Source organism: Ruditapes philippinarum, unplaced genomic scaffold (genome assembly GCF_026571515.1).
Source record: "Ruditapes philippinarum isolate M1 unplaced genomic scaffold, ASM2657151v2 ctg3094_1_1_1_1, whole genome shotgun sequence".
Classification (NCBI taxonomy): domain Eukaryota; kingdom Metazoa; phylum Mollusca; class Bivalvia; order Venerida; family Veneridae; genus Ruditapes; species Ruditapes philippinarum.
In genome coordinates this window covers 567,551-586,931 of record NW_026858409.1, presented here as the reverse complement: position 1 = coordinate 586,931, position 19,381 = coordinate 567,551, and the positions used below count along the sequence as shown (strand labels likewise).

At 34.2% G+C, this 19,381-nt stretch overlaps 2 protein-coding genes across 2 annotated transcripts in view; one reads left to right on the top strand and one right to left on the bottom strand.

Annotated features, from left to right (window-relative positions):
* Positions 1 to 2,276, bottom strand: part of LOC132753102 (uncharacterized) — a 61,665-nt gene extending 59,389 nt beyond the window's left edge. The window contains exon 1 of the mRNA XM_060743525.1: positions 2,186 to 2,276. The gene's annotated coding sequence lies outside the window, so the exon portion shown is untranslated. The remainder of the gene's footprint in view (positions 1 to 2,185) is intronic.
* A 2,638-nt stretch (positions 2,277 to 4,914) lies between these two features.
* The window catches only part of LOC132753097 (ankyrin repeat and IBR domain-containing protein 1-like), a 35,433-nt gene continuing 20,966 nt past the window's right edge, over positions 4,915 to 19,381 (top strand). Inside the window, exons 1-7 of the mRNA XM_060743517.1 lie at positions 4,915 to 5,029; positions 5,859 to 6,072; positions 6,552 to 6,759; positions 8,876 to 9,058; positions 9,334 to 9,505; positions 15,999 to 16,162; positions 17,396 to 17,481. Of these exons, the coding sequence (XP_060599500.1) occupies positions 5,885 to 6,072; positions 6,552 to 6,759; positions 8,876 to 9,058; positions 9,334 to 9,505; positions 15,999 to 16,162; positions 17,396 to 17,481 (1,001 nt within the window). The 5' untranslated portion in view covers positions 4,915 to 5,029; positions 5,859 to 5,884. The remainder of the gene's footprint in view (positions 5,030 to 5,858; positions 6,073 to 6,551; positions 6,760 to 8,875; positions 9,059 to 9,333; positions 9,506 to 15,998; positions 16,163 to 17,395; positions 17,482 to 19,381) is intronic.

The following is a 19,381-nucleotide window of genomic DNA, read 5'->3' as shown; positions in this document are numbered from 1 at the left end:
CATATACACATCTTCATATTTTTATCTGAACTTTGACCTCTATGTGTGACCTTGACCTTGGCCGCAAGGACCTGAATCTTGCACGCGACACTCCGCCTCACAATGGTGAACATTTGTGCCAAGTAATATTGAAATCCCTCTATACATGTGGAAGTTTTGCTCCGGACAAGCATTTTTCAATGACCTCTAAGTGTGACCTTGACCTTTGACCTAGAGACCTGGTTCATGTGCGCGACACTGCTCCTCATAGTGGTGAACATTTCTATGAAGTTTCATTAAAATCCCTCCATACATGTAGGAGATATGCTCCGGACAAAATTGGACGCCGCCCGCCCGACCGCCCGCCCGCCCGCCAGGGGCGTTCCCATAATACGTCCCGTTTTTCAAACGGGCGTATAAAAAGCGTAAAAAAAAACCATCAAGAAATTTTGATGGGTTTGAGTGAGTCAGACTTCACATCTTTCTCAGTCGGTGACAATATTTATCAATTTATTGAGAACAGATGAAAATAGTTTGATTCCTTTCATACATGTACTGCTGCAGCTTTGTTATGTGCTTTTATTGATTTAATGTGTGGTGATCTGTTCATTTTTTTTTATTAATGAATGAGCAATCAAAATTTAAAGAAAATTTGATAAAATGTTGATTAAAGCTTAAAAGGTAAGACAATAGAAATTTTTTTTTTAATTCTTATGTTGCTATGCCTTTTTGAGCGATATCTATTGGACATTGGGCTTGACCATGGTAAACTTTAACAAGCGAAGAACCTCTAATATATTGGAGTAAGTCATACTTATATCCTCGGATGGCCATGACTGGTTACCCTTGGCATTTTACAGTGCTAGCTTGATACACTATATTTCCTTATGATCCAAGCTTTCTATGATAAAGAATTTTGTAGATAGTCTACATTAAATTTACTTTGATATATAAAAATTTACAACTGTTTTCTTTATTAACGCACTAACAAAGTTCTATGCTTCTGCGTTTATGAATAAATTATGCAAATGAGCCAGGTTGAGCCGCCATGTTGGAGTTTCGGTTAGCGTGTTGGAAATTGCTACCTGTTGACCTGTTCGTTTTGAAAGCTCGTCCTAACTTACAGTTTCCTTGAATATAGGAAAACTTGGTTTTGTTTGATTGCATAATGAATGATAGGTATTACAAAATAAATATAATGAAAATCGATCAATCAATAATTGCATACGAGCGTTATAAAGTCAATTTAATTCGTCAGAATAATAAGGTTCTGTTGCAGGGTATCGGTAAAAGACTGCTTTTTTTCCCGTTTTTGAAATTTATTTGAACACGGAGACAATTTTTCTCAAACAGGTTTATGAATATACTTTACGTTGCAACAGAGTTTACCGTGTGTCCATTCCTTATTTAAATTGTCTAAGAAGTTAAATCTGTTTGTTTACATGTAAATGTGTACCGTCATTTTGACCGACTGGAATAAAAACTACTATGACGATGATAATACCGGATATGTAATGAAAATTACGCCTTGTAGTGCAAAGTTTTGGACATTGCAATTAAAATTAACGCTTACGTTGATTCAAACTGTTCCTTGTCAGCAAAATTGAAACCAAAAGTAGTGGTTGTTCTAGAATTTAATCGAATAAAATGGGTGGGATTCAACCACCGCGCATGCCCTGTGCGAACGTATTGTTTACATCCAGTCGTAGCATAGGGTAAGAGTGCAAACTTTGTTAGTGTAACGGACATTTTTTTTTGAGAATTTCTAACATACATAGTAAGGCTGTTAAGTCCAGAACATGGACGAATTAAGGGCAACGGACAATAAAAACTCTTCCGAGTTCCAACATCCACATCCATATCCAATAGAAATATTAATACTAAATAGTCCTTTTAAAAGTATCAAAATCGTGCAAAATAATTTTTACCATATTTATCTAAATAGTATGTCTGAAAAAAAACTGAAATATAATTTTATCAACAAGAATATAATATTTAAATTCATGGGTCGAATATTTTTAGGACAAATACTGACTCATGACAACATCCTAATAAAAAAACTTTCAAAAATAAGATTTTTATGAGATTAAAAGTTGTTGTCCTGGCAGCATAATAATTAAAAATTTATAACAAAATCAAACAGTTTCAAAAATAAAATACTTACTTTGCATTAAATAGAAAATTGAATAAAAATTAAATTTCGTACCTACTGCAATCTGTTGCCTAGCACGCGAAATAGGTTCCCTTTCTTTATCTTCACACAGTGAAGAGCATTTCCTTAGGGGGCGTCTCAAAATGATTAAAGATTGCCACAAATGGAATCAAGTCACGGATTTATGTATTATGTAATATAAATCCGTGATCCAATTCAACATTTCTTCAATCTTTAATTACGTTCTTTTACTATTTTCATCAGTTGGATATACCCAATATCATTTCCTCACTATCCTACAACAGTAACAATTATCATATTGTAAAAATCTACAAAACGACCAAGTGGTGATCAATAACGTCGGCATCGAATATTGTTTTTATATTTTCGCAAACCAACCATTTTCAGTTTCCAGCTCGACATTTATTTATTTATATATTTATTTTTTATTTATTTATTAAAATAAAAAATAGAGGAACTGTACATATTGTTACAACCACGGCGGCGTTCTCGTTGCGTTGCAGTCCGCATACTTTAAATAATATAACCTTGATCATAACTTTTTAAGATTTTAGAATCCAAAGTTCACCAGATTAAACTTGGCTTTCATTCAAAAATGACATTGACCTTCAGGATAAGACGTCCATTTATATCAAACTCAAATTGACCTTGGCTCATTTATGACATTGACCTTTTATTGAAATTTCACTGATTTTTGCTATAATTGGTTGTACAATGTACATTGCTTTATCTTCATTCTAGTTCAAAACATCCTTTTGGACAAAACCTTCTAATATAATATAAGATGAGCTATTTTTGACCTTGATCTGTAAATGACCTTGATCGAATTTTAGTTTTAAAATTGTCACAATTTTGTTATTTATGTACGTGGATTTAAGTAATACTTGGACAAAACAAGACTTATTACTGAACAAACATATTGAATAATTTAGATGTGACCTTGACCTTAGATTGAGCAACGACCATCAATGTTAAATTAATGAAATTCGCTTGTTCGTTTCTGTAACTGATGGCTATATAACTTTTTTTTATATAAATGAATTAACTTCATATTTAGACACAACATCTTTTAGGTCAGGACCTTGATGTATATCAAGCTCTTATTGACCTTGACTCATGTATGACCTCGACCTTGAAGGTCAAATTATTGAATTTCCACTCATAATTGCAATAACTGGTCGTAGCTTGGTGACTAATCAATGAATTGTCTTCATACTTAGACGAAACAACCCTTCGGGCAAGACCATCTAAACAGGTTGAACTGACCTTCACCTTGACTTCGATGACCTTGACTGTCACAGTCAAATTATTGAATTTTGGTTAAATTGTCATAACTACAATGTATTTAAGTATGGATTTGATTTATACTTGTACAAAACAAAACTTGTTACCAAACATATATTGAATAATTTAGAGATGTGAAACATAACATCACCTGACCTAGATAGTTTGATGAATTGACCTACTTTCTTGTCCTTTGCTACACAGCTATGGAATTTGGACGATGTGCACAGTTAGTCAGTTACAGATATAAAATTGAACTTTGATATCAGCTGACCTAGATAATTTGAAGAAGTGGCATACTTTCTTGCCTTATAATGTACAGCTATGAAATTTGTTCATAGTTTACAGTTTTAGATGAAAATTTGAACTTTGATATCAAATGACCTAGATTGTCTGATGAAATGACCTACTTTCTTGGTTTTTCATGCGCATAGTGATCATTGGACATTATGGTAATGATTTATACTTGTACAAAACAACAAGTGTGATTAAACCTACCTATTAAAATAAAAGAAAAAACTATTTTTTCTTTAATTTTTTTTTTAAAAATTTGATTAAACCATCTATTTGTTTGCTTTTATTTTTTTCATTTAAGGTATTGCTATTTCAGTAGTATGCCTAAATGTTATTTCTCAAAAACTTTTCATTTTTTATCCCCCGCTGATGGACTCGGGAGGGGGACATTGTTTTGGCGTTGTCGTCCGTTCGTCCTTCCGTACGAACTTCAGTGACAGTATGGGGTAAATATTCTGTTCAATTCGTACATACTTGTACTTGTAAGTGCGTCCGTCCATCCGTTCGTCCGAATTTCGTTCCCGCGCTATAGTATCTCATTTGCTGTTATTAGTCAAAAATAAGCTTTTCTTCGGTAACCCATCCCGGTATTTTTGTCCCAGGCTATAATTAGCTCTCTACATAAACTATCTTTTCTTTAATTTTCTCTGTTGGCCAATGTTATATTTAGTGAATTATTAGTATTTTGAATGGAAATGAAAATACTATGTACAGTGTTTACATTTTTATACCTTTATGACACAGTAAATGGACCCCATTAATTAGCTTAGTAGGCAATCCTAGTACTAAAAACATACTACTTTTTTTTTTTGATGATTGATTTGTGTATATATATATAATATTATGTCATATTACAGAACAAATTAAGACAATTATTTATCACAGATATATCTATCACATTGTTTTTAACACAGTAATTAATTGAAAAATAATAACTTAACATTCATAATTAAATCAAAGATCTTGTTGACTTTCAAGACAATATATACAAGACAGGATAACCCATGGAAGTTCAATATAAAATAGAGAACTTAACACTGAATTTTATAATTATATTTGTTGCATTTTTGTGTGTTTTATATTTGTATGTATCATTGTATGTATATTTCCTCGTGTATCTTTCTGTCCAGTATTACTTTGACAGTCAAAACACACTTTGAAATGACCCCTATATATGTGGAATGCTTCGGATTTAGTTGCGGAAGTTGCTTATTTCCCAGCATGCACCTATGAAAACAGAGAAAGGGAAAAATAATACATTGTTATTAAAAATGCCCAGTTTTCGTTTAACAGCTGTTTGTAAGTCTCACTATCACAAGCTTTTGATTAACTTGTTAATTGTCGATAAATGTTTCCATTTTTTGTAGTGAATGGAACGTGTTTGTGAATGTTGCTGATTTTTTTTTCAAGTGCCTGACATATTTTTCTGGAGATCCTGTTTATAACAAAGGAAAACGGACCCACACTACAGACACATTAGTAATGGCCAAACAAATAAAATATACAATAAATTAAAATTGACATACTTTTTATCTCTTAGTTAGCAATTCATTGTTTACATTTATATGCTTAATAATATTCATGAACATGATATTGTAATTGAATGCCAGGCGTTTCACTCCCTAGACATTTCACTATAGATAATTGAGAGGTTTCACTTCCAAGATGGTTCAATTGGCTTGGAAGTGAAACATTTGTCTACCTTGTAGACTTGTAGCTAGTTATTAGTCATAAATTTGACAGTATAATATCATTGATTGAAACACATCTAGGCTTATTGATGGGCTGTCATTTGGACGCAAACAAGAAGGCTTACCTAGTCCATATATATATTTGCTTGTCTCATTATATTATACCCCAGACTTTGTGCATATCAAACTCCCCTTTTTTTAGGAAATGTCGTCTGGTGCCCTCAAAAAGCTAAATTTGCACATGCCCTAGAGTTGACACCCTTACTGTGTATGTCAGAAAGCCTCAACAAATGTTCGCTAAAGCAGCCTGCCTCTGAACTATTACACAATAATTATTTAAGTGACTTTTTCAGAATATATTCCTTTTAAGACTTTATATTAAAAAAAGCTTTATTTGCACAATATTTCAATAATAACCATTTTATTTTTACCTCCAGGAGCTGCAAAATATTCCTTTGTAGAGATGGGCAGCTCCTCTTCCAAGTTTCGCAAACATCTACAGAATGGTGATGAAGTGGCAGCTCTAAATGTATATAATAATCACAGTGACCTTAGGAAAGGGCTGGACCCTAATTGTTCCTATGGCGACAATTTTCAGCATGAGACACCTCTCCATTTTGCAGCGCGGCATGGCATGAAAAGTCTATTAAGGTTTTATTTTCTTTTAAATGACTAATTTAGCCCTCATCAAGCTTAATGTCTGCCAATTTTCAAGCTGGATAAATACATTTTCATCATTTATAGGGAGAGTTTTTCAGGTTCAGGCATTGTCTATCTCTCACCTGAACTCTTCCACTACCTGTCAAAGTAGAAAATCACCACATACTTGTACAATGTTGGTATAACAGAAACACTAACACATTTTTACTATTTCCAGTGCTTCTTAAGTATCTGTTGTTCAATAAAGGCTAGTAAATCAGCAGTTTCGTCTATGATTCTGGTATTATCATGTTTTGTAAGATACAAAATGTAGGCTTATTGGGGTGAAAATTCGCTTCAATATGTAGGTAGTTTCTGTAATTACTTCTTAAAAATTATTAAAGTTTAAGTGCTTTTTTCCCTTTTGGTAGAAGTTATTTTGTTACTTATAAAGATATATTTGTCTAATTTTTGTATGAATCTTATTGCAGGATATTCCTTTTTGAGCATGGCGGAAATCCAAATAAAACCAATGGCAAAAAAGAGACAGCTTTACACTGTGTTTGTATGGAGAAGAATCCACAATTCTATCCTGTACAGCGGAGGAGACTGGAGTGTCTCAACATGATGTTACAGTGGAGAGGAGCAGAGCTCAAAGACGGTGAAATTGAAAAGGTGGACCTGGCTGCTGTAGACGAGGTTTGTTTGATTTGATTGATTTATAGATTGATTGATTTATAGATTGATTGATTGCTTGCTTATATGTATGGCCTGTTGGCTGATTTGATTGATTGGCTGACATGCTGATTTGATTGGTTGATTGATTTGATGTCTGTTTTTTTAGACTGATTTTATTGATTGATTGATTGATTGGCTTACTTACTGATTGGATTGAATGATTGATTGATTGATTGATTGATTTGCTAGTGTCTGACAGGCTGGGATATTAGCTGATTTGATTGATTCAGTGATTAATTTTCACTATCAATAAGTGAACATGGCAACATTATAGACATACATTGTACACTAAGCAGAAGCTCAATCTCATTAAAATCAACTTAACTCATTACTATAAATATTTTACTAATTGTATTGTGGAAGGAAATTATACTTTTACAGGGGCATAAAGGTCAAGGATTTCAATTTAACACCCAACTTATTTTCCCATTGGCTCTTAAACACCAGTTGTTGCTGAGTTGGGCTAGACACTTATAATATTGATATTATTAGATGGAAAATATTGTCAGTTATTGATATTAGATGGCAAAACAATATATATTAAGATTAGTCAAGACAAGTGTGCCAATATGATATTCGATGAATAATATTATTGAGATCATGAAACTAGATGACAAATATTGAGAATATCTTTGATATTTAATGACAATTTATTGATATTTGATGATTATATCAACATTAGAGGATTAATACTGACAATGTACTGATATTAGATAGAACATTTTGACAGTTAGTTTATATTTTCAAAATATATAAATGATATTGACATTTTGTAGTGGAAAATAAATGCTGACAATATTATCGTCAATATTAGGTGTCAAATATTAATAATATATTGATATCAGATGACAATATAATTGAGATTGTTAAAGCTGCCTTCAGCTTTTTCTAAAGATAAAATATGTTATTTTTAGCTCGACTATTCAATAAGAATAAGTAGAGCTATTGTAGTCACCCGAGCGTCGGCGTCGGCGTAACCACTTATGTTAAAGTTTTTGTAATAGTTTAAATATTTTCAAAGTCCATTGACATATGGCTTTGAAACTTTGCACACTTGTTCACCATCATGACCCCAACCTGTAGACAGGAGGAGGTAACTGTATCAAGCATTTTGACAGAATTATGCCCCTTTTTCGACTTAGAATTTACGTTAAAGTTTTTGTAATAGTTCAAATATTTTCAAAGTCCATTGACATATGGCTTTGAAACTTTGCACACTTGTTCACCATCATGACCCCAACCTGTAGACAGGAGGAGGTAACTGTATCAAGCATTTTGACAGAATTATGCCCCTTTTTCGACTTAGAATTTACGTTAAAGTTTTTGTAATAGTTCAAATATTTTCAAAGTCCATTGACATATGGCTTTGAAACTTTGCACACTTGTTCACCATCATGACCCCACCTGACCTGTAGACAGGAGGAGGTAACTGTATCAAGCATTTTGACAGAATTATGCCCCTTTTTCTTCGACTTAGAATTTACGTTAAAGTTTTTGTAATAGTTCAAATATTTTCAAAGTCCATTGACATATGGCTTTGAAACTTTGCACACTTGTTCACCATCATGACCCCAACCTGTAGACAGGAGGAGGTAACTCTATCAAGCATTTTGACAGAATTATGCCCCTTTTTCGACTTGGAATTTACGTTAAAGTTTTTGTAATAGTTCAAATATTTTCAAAGTCCATTGACATATGGCTTTGAAACTTTGCACACTTGTTCACCATCATGACCCCAACCTGTAAACAGGAGGAGGTAACTGTATCAAGCATTTTTTTTACTATCAAGCACTAAGAATAGTCGAGCGTTGCTGTCCTACCGACAGCTCTTGTTTGAAGAGGGCCTTACAGTGAATGTAAATAAGTAAAGTGGACAATTCATTTCCCGATCTATTTTTAGTAACGAATGTCACACCTAGTAAAATTAGCTCTCTTGACGCTTTAATACATGTATTTTATGAAGCAAGAAAAAAGCCATACCTACATCTTATTTACAAAACAAAATTCTAATGCAAACAGATTATATATTGTATAATTTTATGTACTCACATCTTTAAATGTAATTTTCTTTTTGTAGCAAAACAACACGGCTCTCCACTATGCTGCACTGTCTGGTTTGAAGGCGTGTGTAGAAACACTGGTCAATCATGCATGTCCCTTGTTTGTGGAGAACACAGGTAACCATACGCCCTGTGACTGTGCAGAGAGTCAAGGTTATAGCGAGATAGCTCTTTACCTGGAGTCCAAAATGGTCTTCTCCGTAAGTATCACAGAGTTTATACTGTCTTAAAAAGTACTTAAATTTGAACCCCTTTCATAAAAAGTACTTAAATTTGAGAAATTTCTTAAAAAATGCTTGACAATGAAAAATATTGCTTAAAAGTCCTTGTAATTTGATAATGACCAACTTTGATATTTGATCTTAATATCCCCAAAATTTATATTGGACAGGTCCAAACAAGTCTGTTTAGAAAATTCAGAAGGTTAAGTGTTTAACTTTGTGGTTTGCAAATAAGATTTTGTTGCTAATTTTAGAATGATGGATGTACTGATGAGATTGAGGAAGCTCCGCCTCAAATTGACTCGGAGGAGTACAGCGGGCTTCGAGCCCAGGACCTGCAAGAGGCCAAGGACCAGCTGCTAGTAGAGACGGCTGATATGCTGAGTATACCCCTGTTTACTGCTGAGGCCCTGCTGAGGAATTATGGTTAGTCACTACTTACTATGACAGAAAGTCATATATTCTGTGTTGGAGAGCCATATATTCAGTGAAAGAGAGCTATATATTAAGTGAGAAAGAGCCATTTATTCAGTGTGAGAGAGCCAGTACTGTGAAATCATTTGTATTCGTGGGCATGAAATTTCGTGGTTTTATCAAAACTCATTTTTGTGGGTTCTTAAATTCTTGGATTTTCATTTTCTTGTAAAAAAAAAATAATGCAATGTTATCTTTCACGTAATCACCATGCTATTTTACTTACCTCATGTATATAGCACAGCTTTTGTCAATAAATTTAATGCTTGCCTCTGGGCGTAACGCAGTTACTGCCAATAATCGACTGCAATTAACATGTTTGTGTGAGATGATATGCAGCTCCATCGGTCACACTACCCCTATAATTCACGGATGTAAACAACTCATAAATTATATAACACCTCCCACATTTAAACCAGCGAGTAAAAAAGTTTACACCATGAATAGGCCTTACCATTTTTGACTACAACAGCAAGCTATATCACATGGACCATGTAAATTTATATGCATATAGATTAATATTAGTAAGTGGCTCAATACAGTTATGTGTGCATCTAGTAAAAAGATGGTGGCTTCTTTGATATTTTTGGAATAGCAGTTGCACAAATACATATTGAAATTCATATAAATGGATCATATAAACACTAGTCTTGTTAAAATTCAACAAAAAATTTATAATTCATCTTTTTTTAGCAATCGGTAATTTTTTTTCTATTGTTTTGTATACTTTAATTACAACATTAATATCAAAGTCAATTAGATTAACAATTAATAAGTGTAAACTGAGAAGTTTTATCGGCGCTAATTAATGCCCTGTGTTCTAATATTTACTTGATGATGTCACATATTTTGGTTAACACATTCAAGTAGCCTACAAGGATCACTTGTCCCCCTGATGTTTATATGTGACAAACATTTGTGACAACAAACTGAAGACATAAAATGGACTTTTCTTTTAAGTTTCTTAAATATTGCAAAACAAAACTATTTATAGATTTAATCTTTCACCAAGCTAATTTTTTAACACAGAAAAAGCGGGATATAGGAGATGCAAAACGACCAACACCAGGGTAGGTTTAACTGCTTTTAATGATGGTCAACCGGTTTCGGTCTCACTATAGACCTTCTTCAGGACAATTTTACATTGAAAATATATAGCTAAAGTACACAAAATGATCGGATATGTAAATGACGTATGTTACTATATATAGTAACATGAATGTTCTGGAAATTGGCACTGTGCCAAGTCCTTGGTTAGTTTATTGATGAGACAGTTTACACGTGCATTTGTCGTTCTTCTGAAAAATTCCGTAGATGTTGCCAATGTTAATGATTACTGTATTCCTAGAAAAGATTTCGCGCATTTTAAGTTAGCGGCTTTCGCGGTAGGCATGATTCCGCGAATCTTTATAGCCGCGAATATGTCACTTATAACAAATCCGCGAACATTTATAGCTTCAACCAAATATAACATAAAAAGTGCAGAATATTTATTATAATCTACTTACACAAAACAACATATAAACACAGGTGTTATAGAAATGTGTAAAAAATACTTATGTATGTTATTGATACTAGTTTGCACGCTGAAAAAGACAAAAAACAATTATTTGTAATTAACATGCTTATTGACGTTATTTGCTAGTCACGACGTTGACAAACGCATTTACAGATTGCGAATATTGAATAACTTGGGTTTTATTTGCTTGGAGTAGGTGTAATCCTTTGTTAAAAGTACAATAGCGATCAAGTGCTACATGGATAAACAGCTGTTATGTTGTTATAATGAAAGCTATGTACAGTACGATAATGTGTAAAAATGTGTTAAAATTTTGAAGATAAAGTCAGTTATGATTCAAATGAGAATAAAAGCTAACGGGTCTGACTAAATCTTACTTAATTACATAATGAAAAAGGTAAGGAAATATGAATGTGTTCACGGAACAACCGTCCTTGTTCGGCTGGTCAATAGATGAAAATGTATCGAGTAACGTTGCGCTTTAGGCGCGACTTGTCAAAAAAAAAAATAATTAAAAGCACCCAACAGGCAAGGTCATGCATAAAAAACGTAGCCTCCAAAAACTGTATTTTAGGCCGTAGCGACTTAACATTCGCGGAATTCGCGGTTACTATATTTCCGCGAAAGTTTGTCTCCGCGAAAATGCCGACGTTGTAAAAAACGCGAAATATTGTATCCGCGAACATTTCTAGGAATACAGTAGTTCGTTGCTTTCGCTATTTTGTCCATATTCGTCTCTACAGAGAGTTGTATCATGGAGACTTTTATTTGGTGAAACTATGGGTGTAATAAGATCTAGTACCTTGATTTTACAGTCCTCACGTCTTCTTGTTTGGGTTGTTTTGTTTCTGTTCTTGGATTCTTTCCTTCAATGATCCTAAATCTAGGGGTCACTTTATAATTCAATTCCGGATCATACTTCTCCACTGTTGGTTTTGGTGTTCTATTTGCTCTTTTTGGTTGTTGTAGCTCCACTTCCGTCATATGCATCGATTTTCTTGCATGCCGTTTGAGGTTAGATTTACTGGAAAATGTTTTTAGGCACCAACTACACTCGTATTCTGTTTTTAGCTCACCTGTCACAAAGTGACAGGGTGAGCTTTTGTGATCGCTTTTCGTCCGGCGTCCGTCAGTCCGTCCGTCGTCCGTCCGTCCGTAAACTTTTACTTTAAATGACATCTCCTCATAAACCACTAAGCCAATTTCATCCAAACTTCACAGGAATGTTCCTTTGGTGGTCACCTTTAAAAATTGTTCAAAGAATTTAATTCCATGCAGAACTCTGGTTGCCATGGCAACCGAAAGAAAAAACTTTAAATATCTTCTTTTAAAAAACCATAAGAGCTAGAGCTTAGATATTTGGCATGAAACATCTTCTAGTGAGTGTCTACCAAGTTTGTTCAAATAAAAGCCCTGGGGTCAAAATTGGCCCCGCCCTGGGGGGTCATTGATTTTCCCTATATGCATATAGTAAAAACTTAAAAAATCTTCTTTTAAAGAACCAAAAGAGCTAGAGCTAAGATATTTAGCATGAAACATGTTCTAATGGGTGTCTACCAAGTTTGTTCAAATAAAAGCCCTGGGGTCAAAATTGGCCCCGCCCCGGGGGGTCATTGATTTTTCCTATATGCATATAGTAAAAACTTAAAAAATCTTCTTTTAAAGAACTCAAAGAGCTAGAGCTTAGATATTTGGCATGAAACATCTTCTAGTGAGTGTCTACCAAGTTTGTTCAAATAAAAGACCTGGGTCAAAATTGGCCCCGCCCCGGGGGGTCATTGATTTTCCCTATATGCATATAGTAAAAACTTAAAAAATCTTCTTTTAAAGAACCCAAAGAGCTAGAGCTAAGATATTTAGCATGAAACATGTTCTAATGGGTGTCTACCAAGTTTGTTCAAATAAAAGCCCTGGGGTCAAAATGGGTCCCGCCCCGGGGGGGTCATTGATTTTTCCTATATGCATATAGTAAAAACTTAAAAAATCTTCTTTTAAAGAACTCAAAGAGCTAGAGCTTAGATATTTGGCATGAAACATCTTCTAGTGAGTGTCTACCAAGTTTGTTCAAATAAAAGCCCTGGGGTCAAAATTGGCCCCGCCTTGGGGGGTCATTGATTTTCCCTATATGCATATAGTGAAAACTTAAGAAATCTTCTTTTAAAGAACTCAAAGAGCTAGAGCTAAGATATTTAGCATGAAACATGTTCTAATGGGTGTCTACCAAGTTTGTTCAAATAAAAGCCCTGGGGTGAAAATTGGCCCCGCCCCGGGGGGTCATTGATTTTCCCTATATGCATATAGTAAAAACTTAAAAAATCTTCTTTTAAAGAACTCAAAGAGCTATGGCTAAGATATTGAGCATCAAACATGTTCTAATAGGTGTCTACCAAGTTTGTTCAAATAAAAGCCCTGGGGTCAAAATTGGCACTGCCCCGGGGGGTCATTAATTTTCCTTATATGTGTATAGCAAAAACTTAAAAAATCTTCTTTGAAAAAACCCAAATAGCTAGAGTTAAGATATTAAGCATGAAACATCTTTTAGTGAGTGTCTACAAAGTTTGTTCAAATAAAAGACCTGGGGTCAAAATTGGCCCCGCCCCGGGGGTCATTGATTTTCTTTATATGTGTTTAGCAAAACTTTTAAATCTTCTTTGAAAAAACCCAAATAGCTAGAGTTTAGATATTAAGCATGAAACATCTTCTAGTAAGTGTCTACAAAGTTTGTTCAAATAAAAGCCCTGGGGTCAAAACTGGCCCGGCCCCAGGGGTGTCATTGTTTTTAACTATATGTGTATAGTAAAAACTTGAAAAAAAATCTTCTTTTAAAAAGCCCAATGAGCTAGAGCTTTAGATGTTTAGCATGAAACATCTTCTTATGGGTGTCTACCAAGTTTGTGCAAATAAAAGCCCTTGGGTTAAATTGGCCCTGCAACGTTGGGGGGGGGGGGGGGGTTGGGGGGGCCTATATACAGGTGAGCGACCTCAGGGCCATCATGGCCCTCTTGTTTCTTTTTCAGTTTGATCATGTTTCTTCTTGTGTTTGTAAAACATGGAGGATGTTGTCGAGATATATCCACATATGTCACATAGTCTCATGAAGTTGGCTGTACTTGTCCTCTTCTGTTTCTTACGTGATATTCTGTCCCATACTGCTGGCTCTTCATTGATTTCCGCATTTATGTCATCTGTCGTAGCTTTTCTAGCTGTATATACTTCCATATTTGATTTACTGAATGATATTTAAACCTTCTGGTTGTTTGGTTTTCAAAAGACGTATCCAAACTTCTTCGGTTCTAAGTCTGACGTTCGTGTTTTTTGTTGTTGTTTGTATTATGACGACGTTCATGTTCGTGACGTCGTGCGTCAAAAAGTGGCGGGAAACCGGTTTCACGTTGTTTTTAGCGCGTATATCAGCTGAATGTCCATAGAGCCTGTCTCTAAATGAGTTACCAGATTGACCTACATATTGGATATTGCATTTCTTACATGTAATCAAATATATAATACTCGTACTTTTGCATGTATAGTTGCCTTTGATCTCGTAGGTTTTATTCGTTTGCGAGCTTTTGAATTCCTTACATTTGGCCATAAATGGGCATGCATAACATTTTTCGCCGCACGGGTAGCTGCCGCTGATTTTTGAGGGTACCTGTAATGCTGATCTAACAAGAATCGATTTTATATTAGTTGTCCGTCTTTGGACTGCTAAAATTGCTGTATCTTTAATAAATTTAGTCGTATCGTTTTCGTATAGAATATTTTTGAGCGTGTTTATCAATTTGCTAACTGGTGGATTTTTAGGATTGAATGTGTACGTGAATGGAATTGTTTTTCTTATAATAGGTTTGTTTTGACGAAGAAGTAGCTCGTCTCGATTTAGTGCAGAGGCCTTTTTGATAGCTTTTTTAATTAACTGTAACGGATATCCTCTGGCTGTTAGGTTGGTTTCCAGTTTCCTTGTGCATTCTTCATATGCTATTTGGTCGCTGCAGATGCGTCTAATCCTGACAGCTTGGCTGTACGGTATGCTATTTTTCTGGTGATCTGGATGATATGATGAATAATGGAGGTAAAGGTGAGTGTCGGTGGGTTTCGTGTATACCGTTGTGTTTAAGTACCCGTTAGAGCTAATTTTTTGTATACATTCATACCACAAAAATTGGCCGGAAAAGTGCCAACACATGTTGTGTTATAGGGAACAGAGACATGGTAAGAAGTATTTGTTGGGATAAAATTTCTTCGGGTCTTACGATTGACCTATCCACGAATATCACAAAAATTTGTGCCCCACGAATAATAATGATTTCACAGTAGTCAGTGTTAGCCCTATATTCAGTCTGAAAGAGCCATACATTCAGTGAGAAAAAGTCATATATTCAGTCTGAGAGAGTCATACATTCAGTGAGAAAGAGCCATTTATATTATGCTCATAATCTCATGCTCATAGGATCATGTAGGTCATCTTCTACCAATAAAACTATATGATCACCATGTAGCTATTCTGCCTATTGCAAAGTTAGAGTGATGCATTAAAACATGAGAAAAATTGCAGGCTAGGATTTTGAAATCTTTAGCCTAAAAAATTAGTGCATTCCTGTAGAAATTTGTTAATCAGATTTTATATTTAAACAAGATATTTATACATTTTGTATTATAGTGGTAGTGTTAATTATTTGAATTTGCATGGGTGAATAAAAAAACAAAACAATTTTTTTTTTCATTTTACATATAAAAATGCTTCTCGCAAAAATATGGCGAAATAAAAGCAAGAAATATCTTAAATAATGTTTGAATAAAAATAATTGAAAAGAATTCAAAGGAAATTAAAATTTTAATTTTTGTATTCTACAATTTGTTTTAGATGACCAAACTGTATATATAAGGTAGTTTGTTTAGTTGAAATTTTATTTTAATTTTTTTTTTCAGAATGGTCAAGGGAAATGCTGTTGGACGCCTGGATGTCAGACCCAGTGGCATGTTGTGAGAAAAGTGGAGTATCACGTCCGGCAAACCTGTTCAGTGAGAAACCAGTAGTGGCTGAGTCCCTTAGCACTCCAACCATGACCCACCCACCGAGTTCTTTTGCTGAGGTAATATCTTTAACCTAAAACTAAACTTCTTTTAATACCACACTGCCATTATTTGCCCCTTGTTGCATGAATAACATCTGTTTCAGTTTGATCTTTGTAACTTAAACAGAGTCAGTCTTATGAATTAAGGAAGTTCTGTTTCAACTGTAACTCTTACAACAAACTTACAGACATAGATTTAATTTAACTACAATTGAATGTCACGGGTAATTTCCAGTGAATATTTACAGAAATTTCCATAGGCCATATGAGTTATTGATCAAATTGAAAGGAATTGTAGCAAATGTAAACTTATTTTAACTGTTCACTCACGATACCATTTGGTGGGTATAATGTCACTTCAAAGAGCAGGAAAGTGACAAAACATGAAGTCCTGGCTTGCCGGCAGCAACTAAATCACCTCACTGCAATCTGAAATTAGCCATCATATAGTCTGCTCATGGTCTACACTGTTTATGGTACAGACAGCACATGTAAAATTTCCCACCTTGGTGACTGCTTGTGCCTGAAATAATGTGCCTGATGGGCATGTAAAATCAAACCCAACACTTCCCGCCCCCAACCCCCCTATCTCACCCCCCCAAAAAAAAAAACAACAACAACAACAGAGATTCATAAAAATTATGAATGGTTTTGTCGAGATTTAAAGTTCATTTAAGAGATATAATGTGGTAAGGGTTAAAAAATAGATTTTTTATAAAGATTTAAATGAGTAATACGATGTTGTTTCTCACATGTACTGAATGCTGATGACTTCCTGTGTTTATACATGTAATTCAAAAGGAAGTTAAACTGGTGACGAGAAAATTAAAGACTTTATTTCACTATCACTTATAATAATTAGTGTTTGTTGAATAAACTTCCTTAATTGAAGCTGGAAAAAATATCTAATTTTGAATTTGTAACCGCAAGTAAATGCAGTTACTAAACTTGAATTTTACTTAAAGCATAATAAGGTGAATGACTGTGCAACTGAAAAATCACCTTGCCCCTCTGACCTTTGCCCTTCTGGAACCAAAAGTGATTAGCCTTTGCCACTAGTAAAGAGCCAGTTCAATTATTCCTGCAGACTGAGCAGGGTCTTTACTTGTGGCTGACTTATTTGCATGTGATATGTGTAAAAATACATTTTGTATAGAAAATATGTAAACAAGTAGGTAATAAATAGTGTTGATCAGCAAGATGTCTGTACTTAAACATTTTTATTAGATAGATTTTGATGTTATTTTACAGTGTGATATTTGCACTCTAGCATTTGAAATGCACGAAGCTCCTGTGCACATGAGTTGTCACCAGTTTTGCAGGGACTGCTGGGAAGGGTAAGTGTGGAGTCGTAATTCTTAGAACATATAATCAACAAATCTTCAATACTCAACTAAGGAATGAATCTTAACAGTAGACTTTTAGTTAATTAGATGTTATTTATAAAGGTTGTAATCCATGGTACTGTATTCCTAGAAATGTTCGCGGATACAATATTTCGCGTTTTTTACAACGTCGGCATTTTCGCGGAGACAAACTTTCGCGGAAATATAGTAACCGCGAATTCCGCGAATGTTAAGTCGCTACGGCCTAAAATACAGTTTTTGGAGGCTACGTTTTTTTATGCATGACCTTGCCTGTTGGGTGCTTTTAATTATTTTTTTTTTTGACAAGTCGCGCCTAAAGCGCAACGTTACTCGATACATTTTCATCTATTGACCAGCCGAACAAGGACGATTGTTCCGTGAACACATTCATATTTCCTTACCTTTTTCATTATGTAATTAAGTAAGATTTTGTCAGACACGTTAGCTTTTATTCTCATTGAATCATAACTGACTTTATCTTCAAAATGTCGATACATATTTTTTAACACATTTTTACACATTATCGTACTGTACATAGCTTTCATTATAACAACATAACAGCTGTTTATCCATGTAGCACTTGATCGCTATTGTACTTTTAACAAAGGATTACACCTACTCCAAGCAAATAAAACCCAAGTTATTCAATATTCGCAATCTGTAAATGCGTTTGTCAACGTCGTGACTAGCAAATAACGTCAATAAGCATGTTAATTACAAATAATTGTTTTTTGTCTTTTTCAGCGTGCAAACTAGTATCAATAACATACATAAGTATTTTTTTACACATTTCTATAACACCTGTGTTTATATGTTGTTTTGTGTAAGTAGATTATAATAAATATTCTGCACTTTTTATGTTATATTTGGTTGAAGCTATAAATGTTCGCGGATTTGTTATAAGTGACATATTCGCGGCTATAAAGATTCGCGGAATCATGCCTACCGCGAAAGCCGCTAACTTAAAATGCGCGAAATCTTTTCTAGGAATACAGTATACTTGTCAAGGGAAGTAACCTTTGTATACATGGTATACTTGTCAAGGGAAGTAACCTTTGTATACATGTATACTTGTCAAGGGAAGTAACCTTTGTATACATGGTATACTTCTCAAGGGAAGTAACCTTTGTATACATGTATACTTGTCAAGGGAAGTAACCTTTGTATAAATGTATACTTTTCAAGGGAAGTAACCTTTGTATACATGTATACTTGTCAAGGGAAGTAACCTTTGTATAAAATGTATACTTGTCAAGGGAAGTAACCTTTGTATACATGGTATACTTGTCAAGGGAAGGTATCTATGTTTAGTATACTTTTTTGAAGTTATAAGTTGACTTGATAAGGGCTTTCATGATTTTGATGTTTCATCAATATTCAACATTTGATACAATTTTAAACCCTAAAATCACTGTCTTATAAAGATGTGTTTCTATTTTGTCTAAAAAAAAGTTTAAAAGTGGTCTGCTTGCCCTGTTTCTTGGCTAGCTTGAAACCTGAATTTAATTTTCAAAGGACAGTGAGACATTATATCATGAAAATGTATTTTCTTCTTGTAAGGTGTATAATTTAATGCTGTCTTTGCGGTTACAAAAATAAACCTACATTACACCATGATAACAATTCATAACACATTATATTCAAACGGTTTTCCCTGCACAAGCTATTTAGTTTGATTTATTGCCAAAAATCTCCATTCAACATACAATACAAAATGTTTATTACTATCAATGACAGTCTTAAACATGATAATAACACAATCAAACTGAAATAAAATTCTGTATGAACTAAGAAAGCTTTGTTTACTTGTCAAGGGTGGTGACTCTTGTATACTAGCCAAGGGAAGTAATCAATGTTACTTTACAGATGG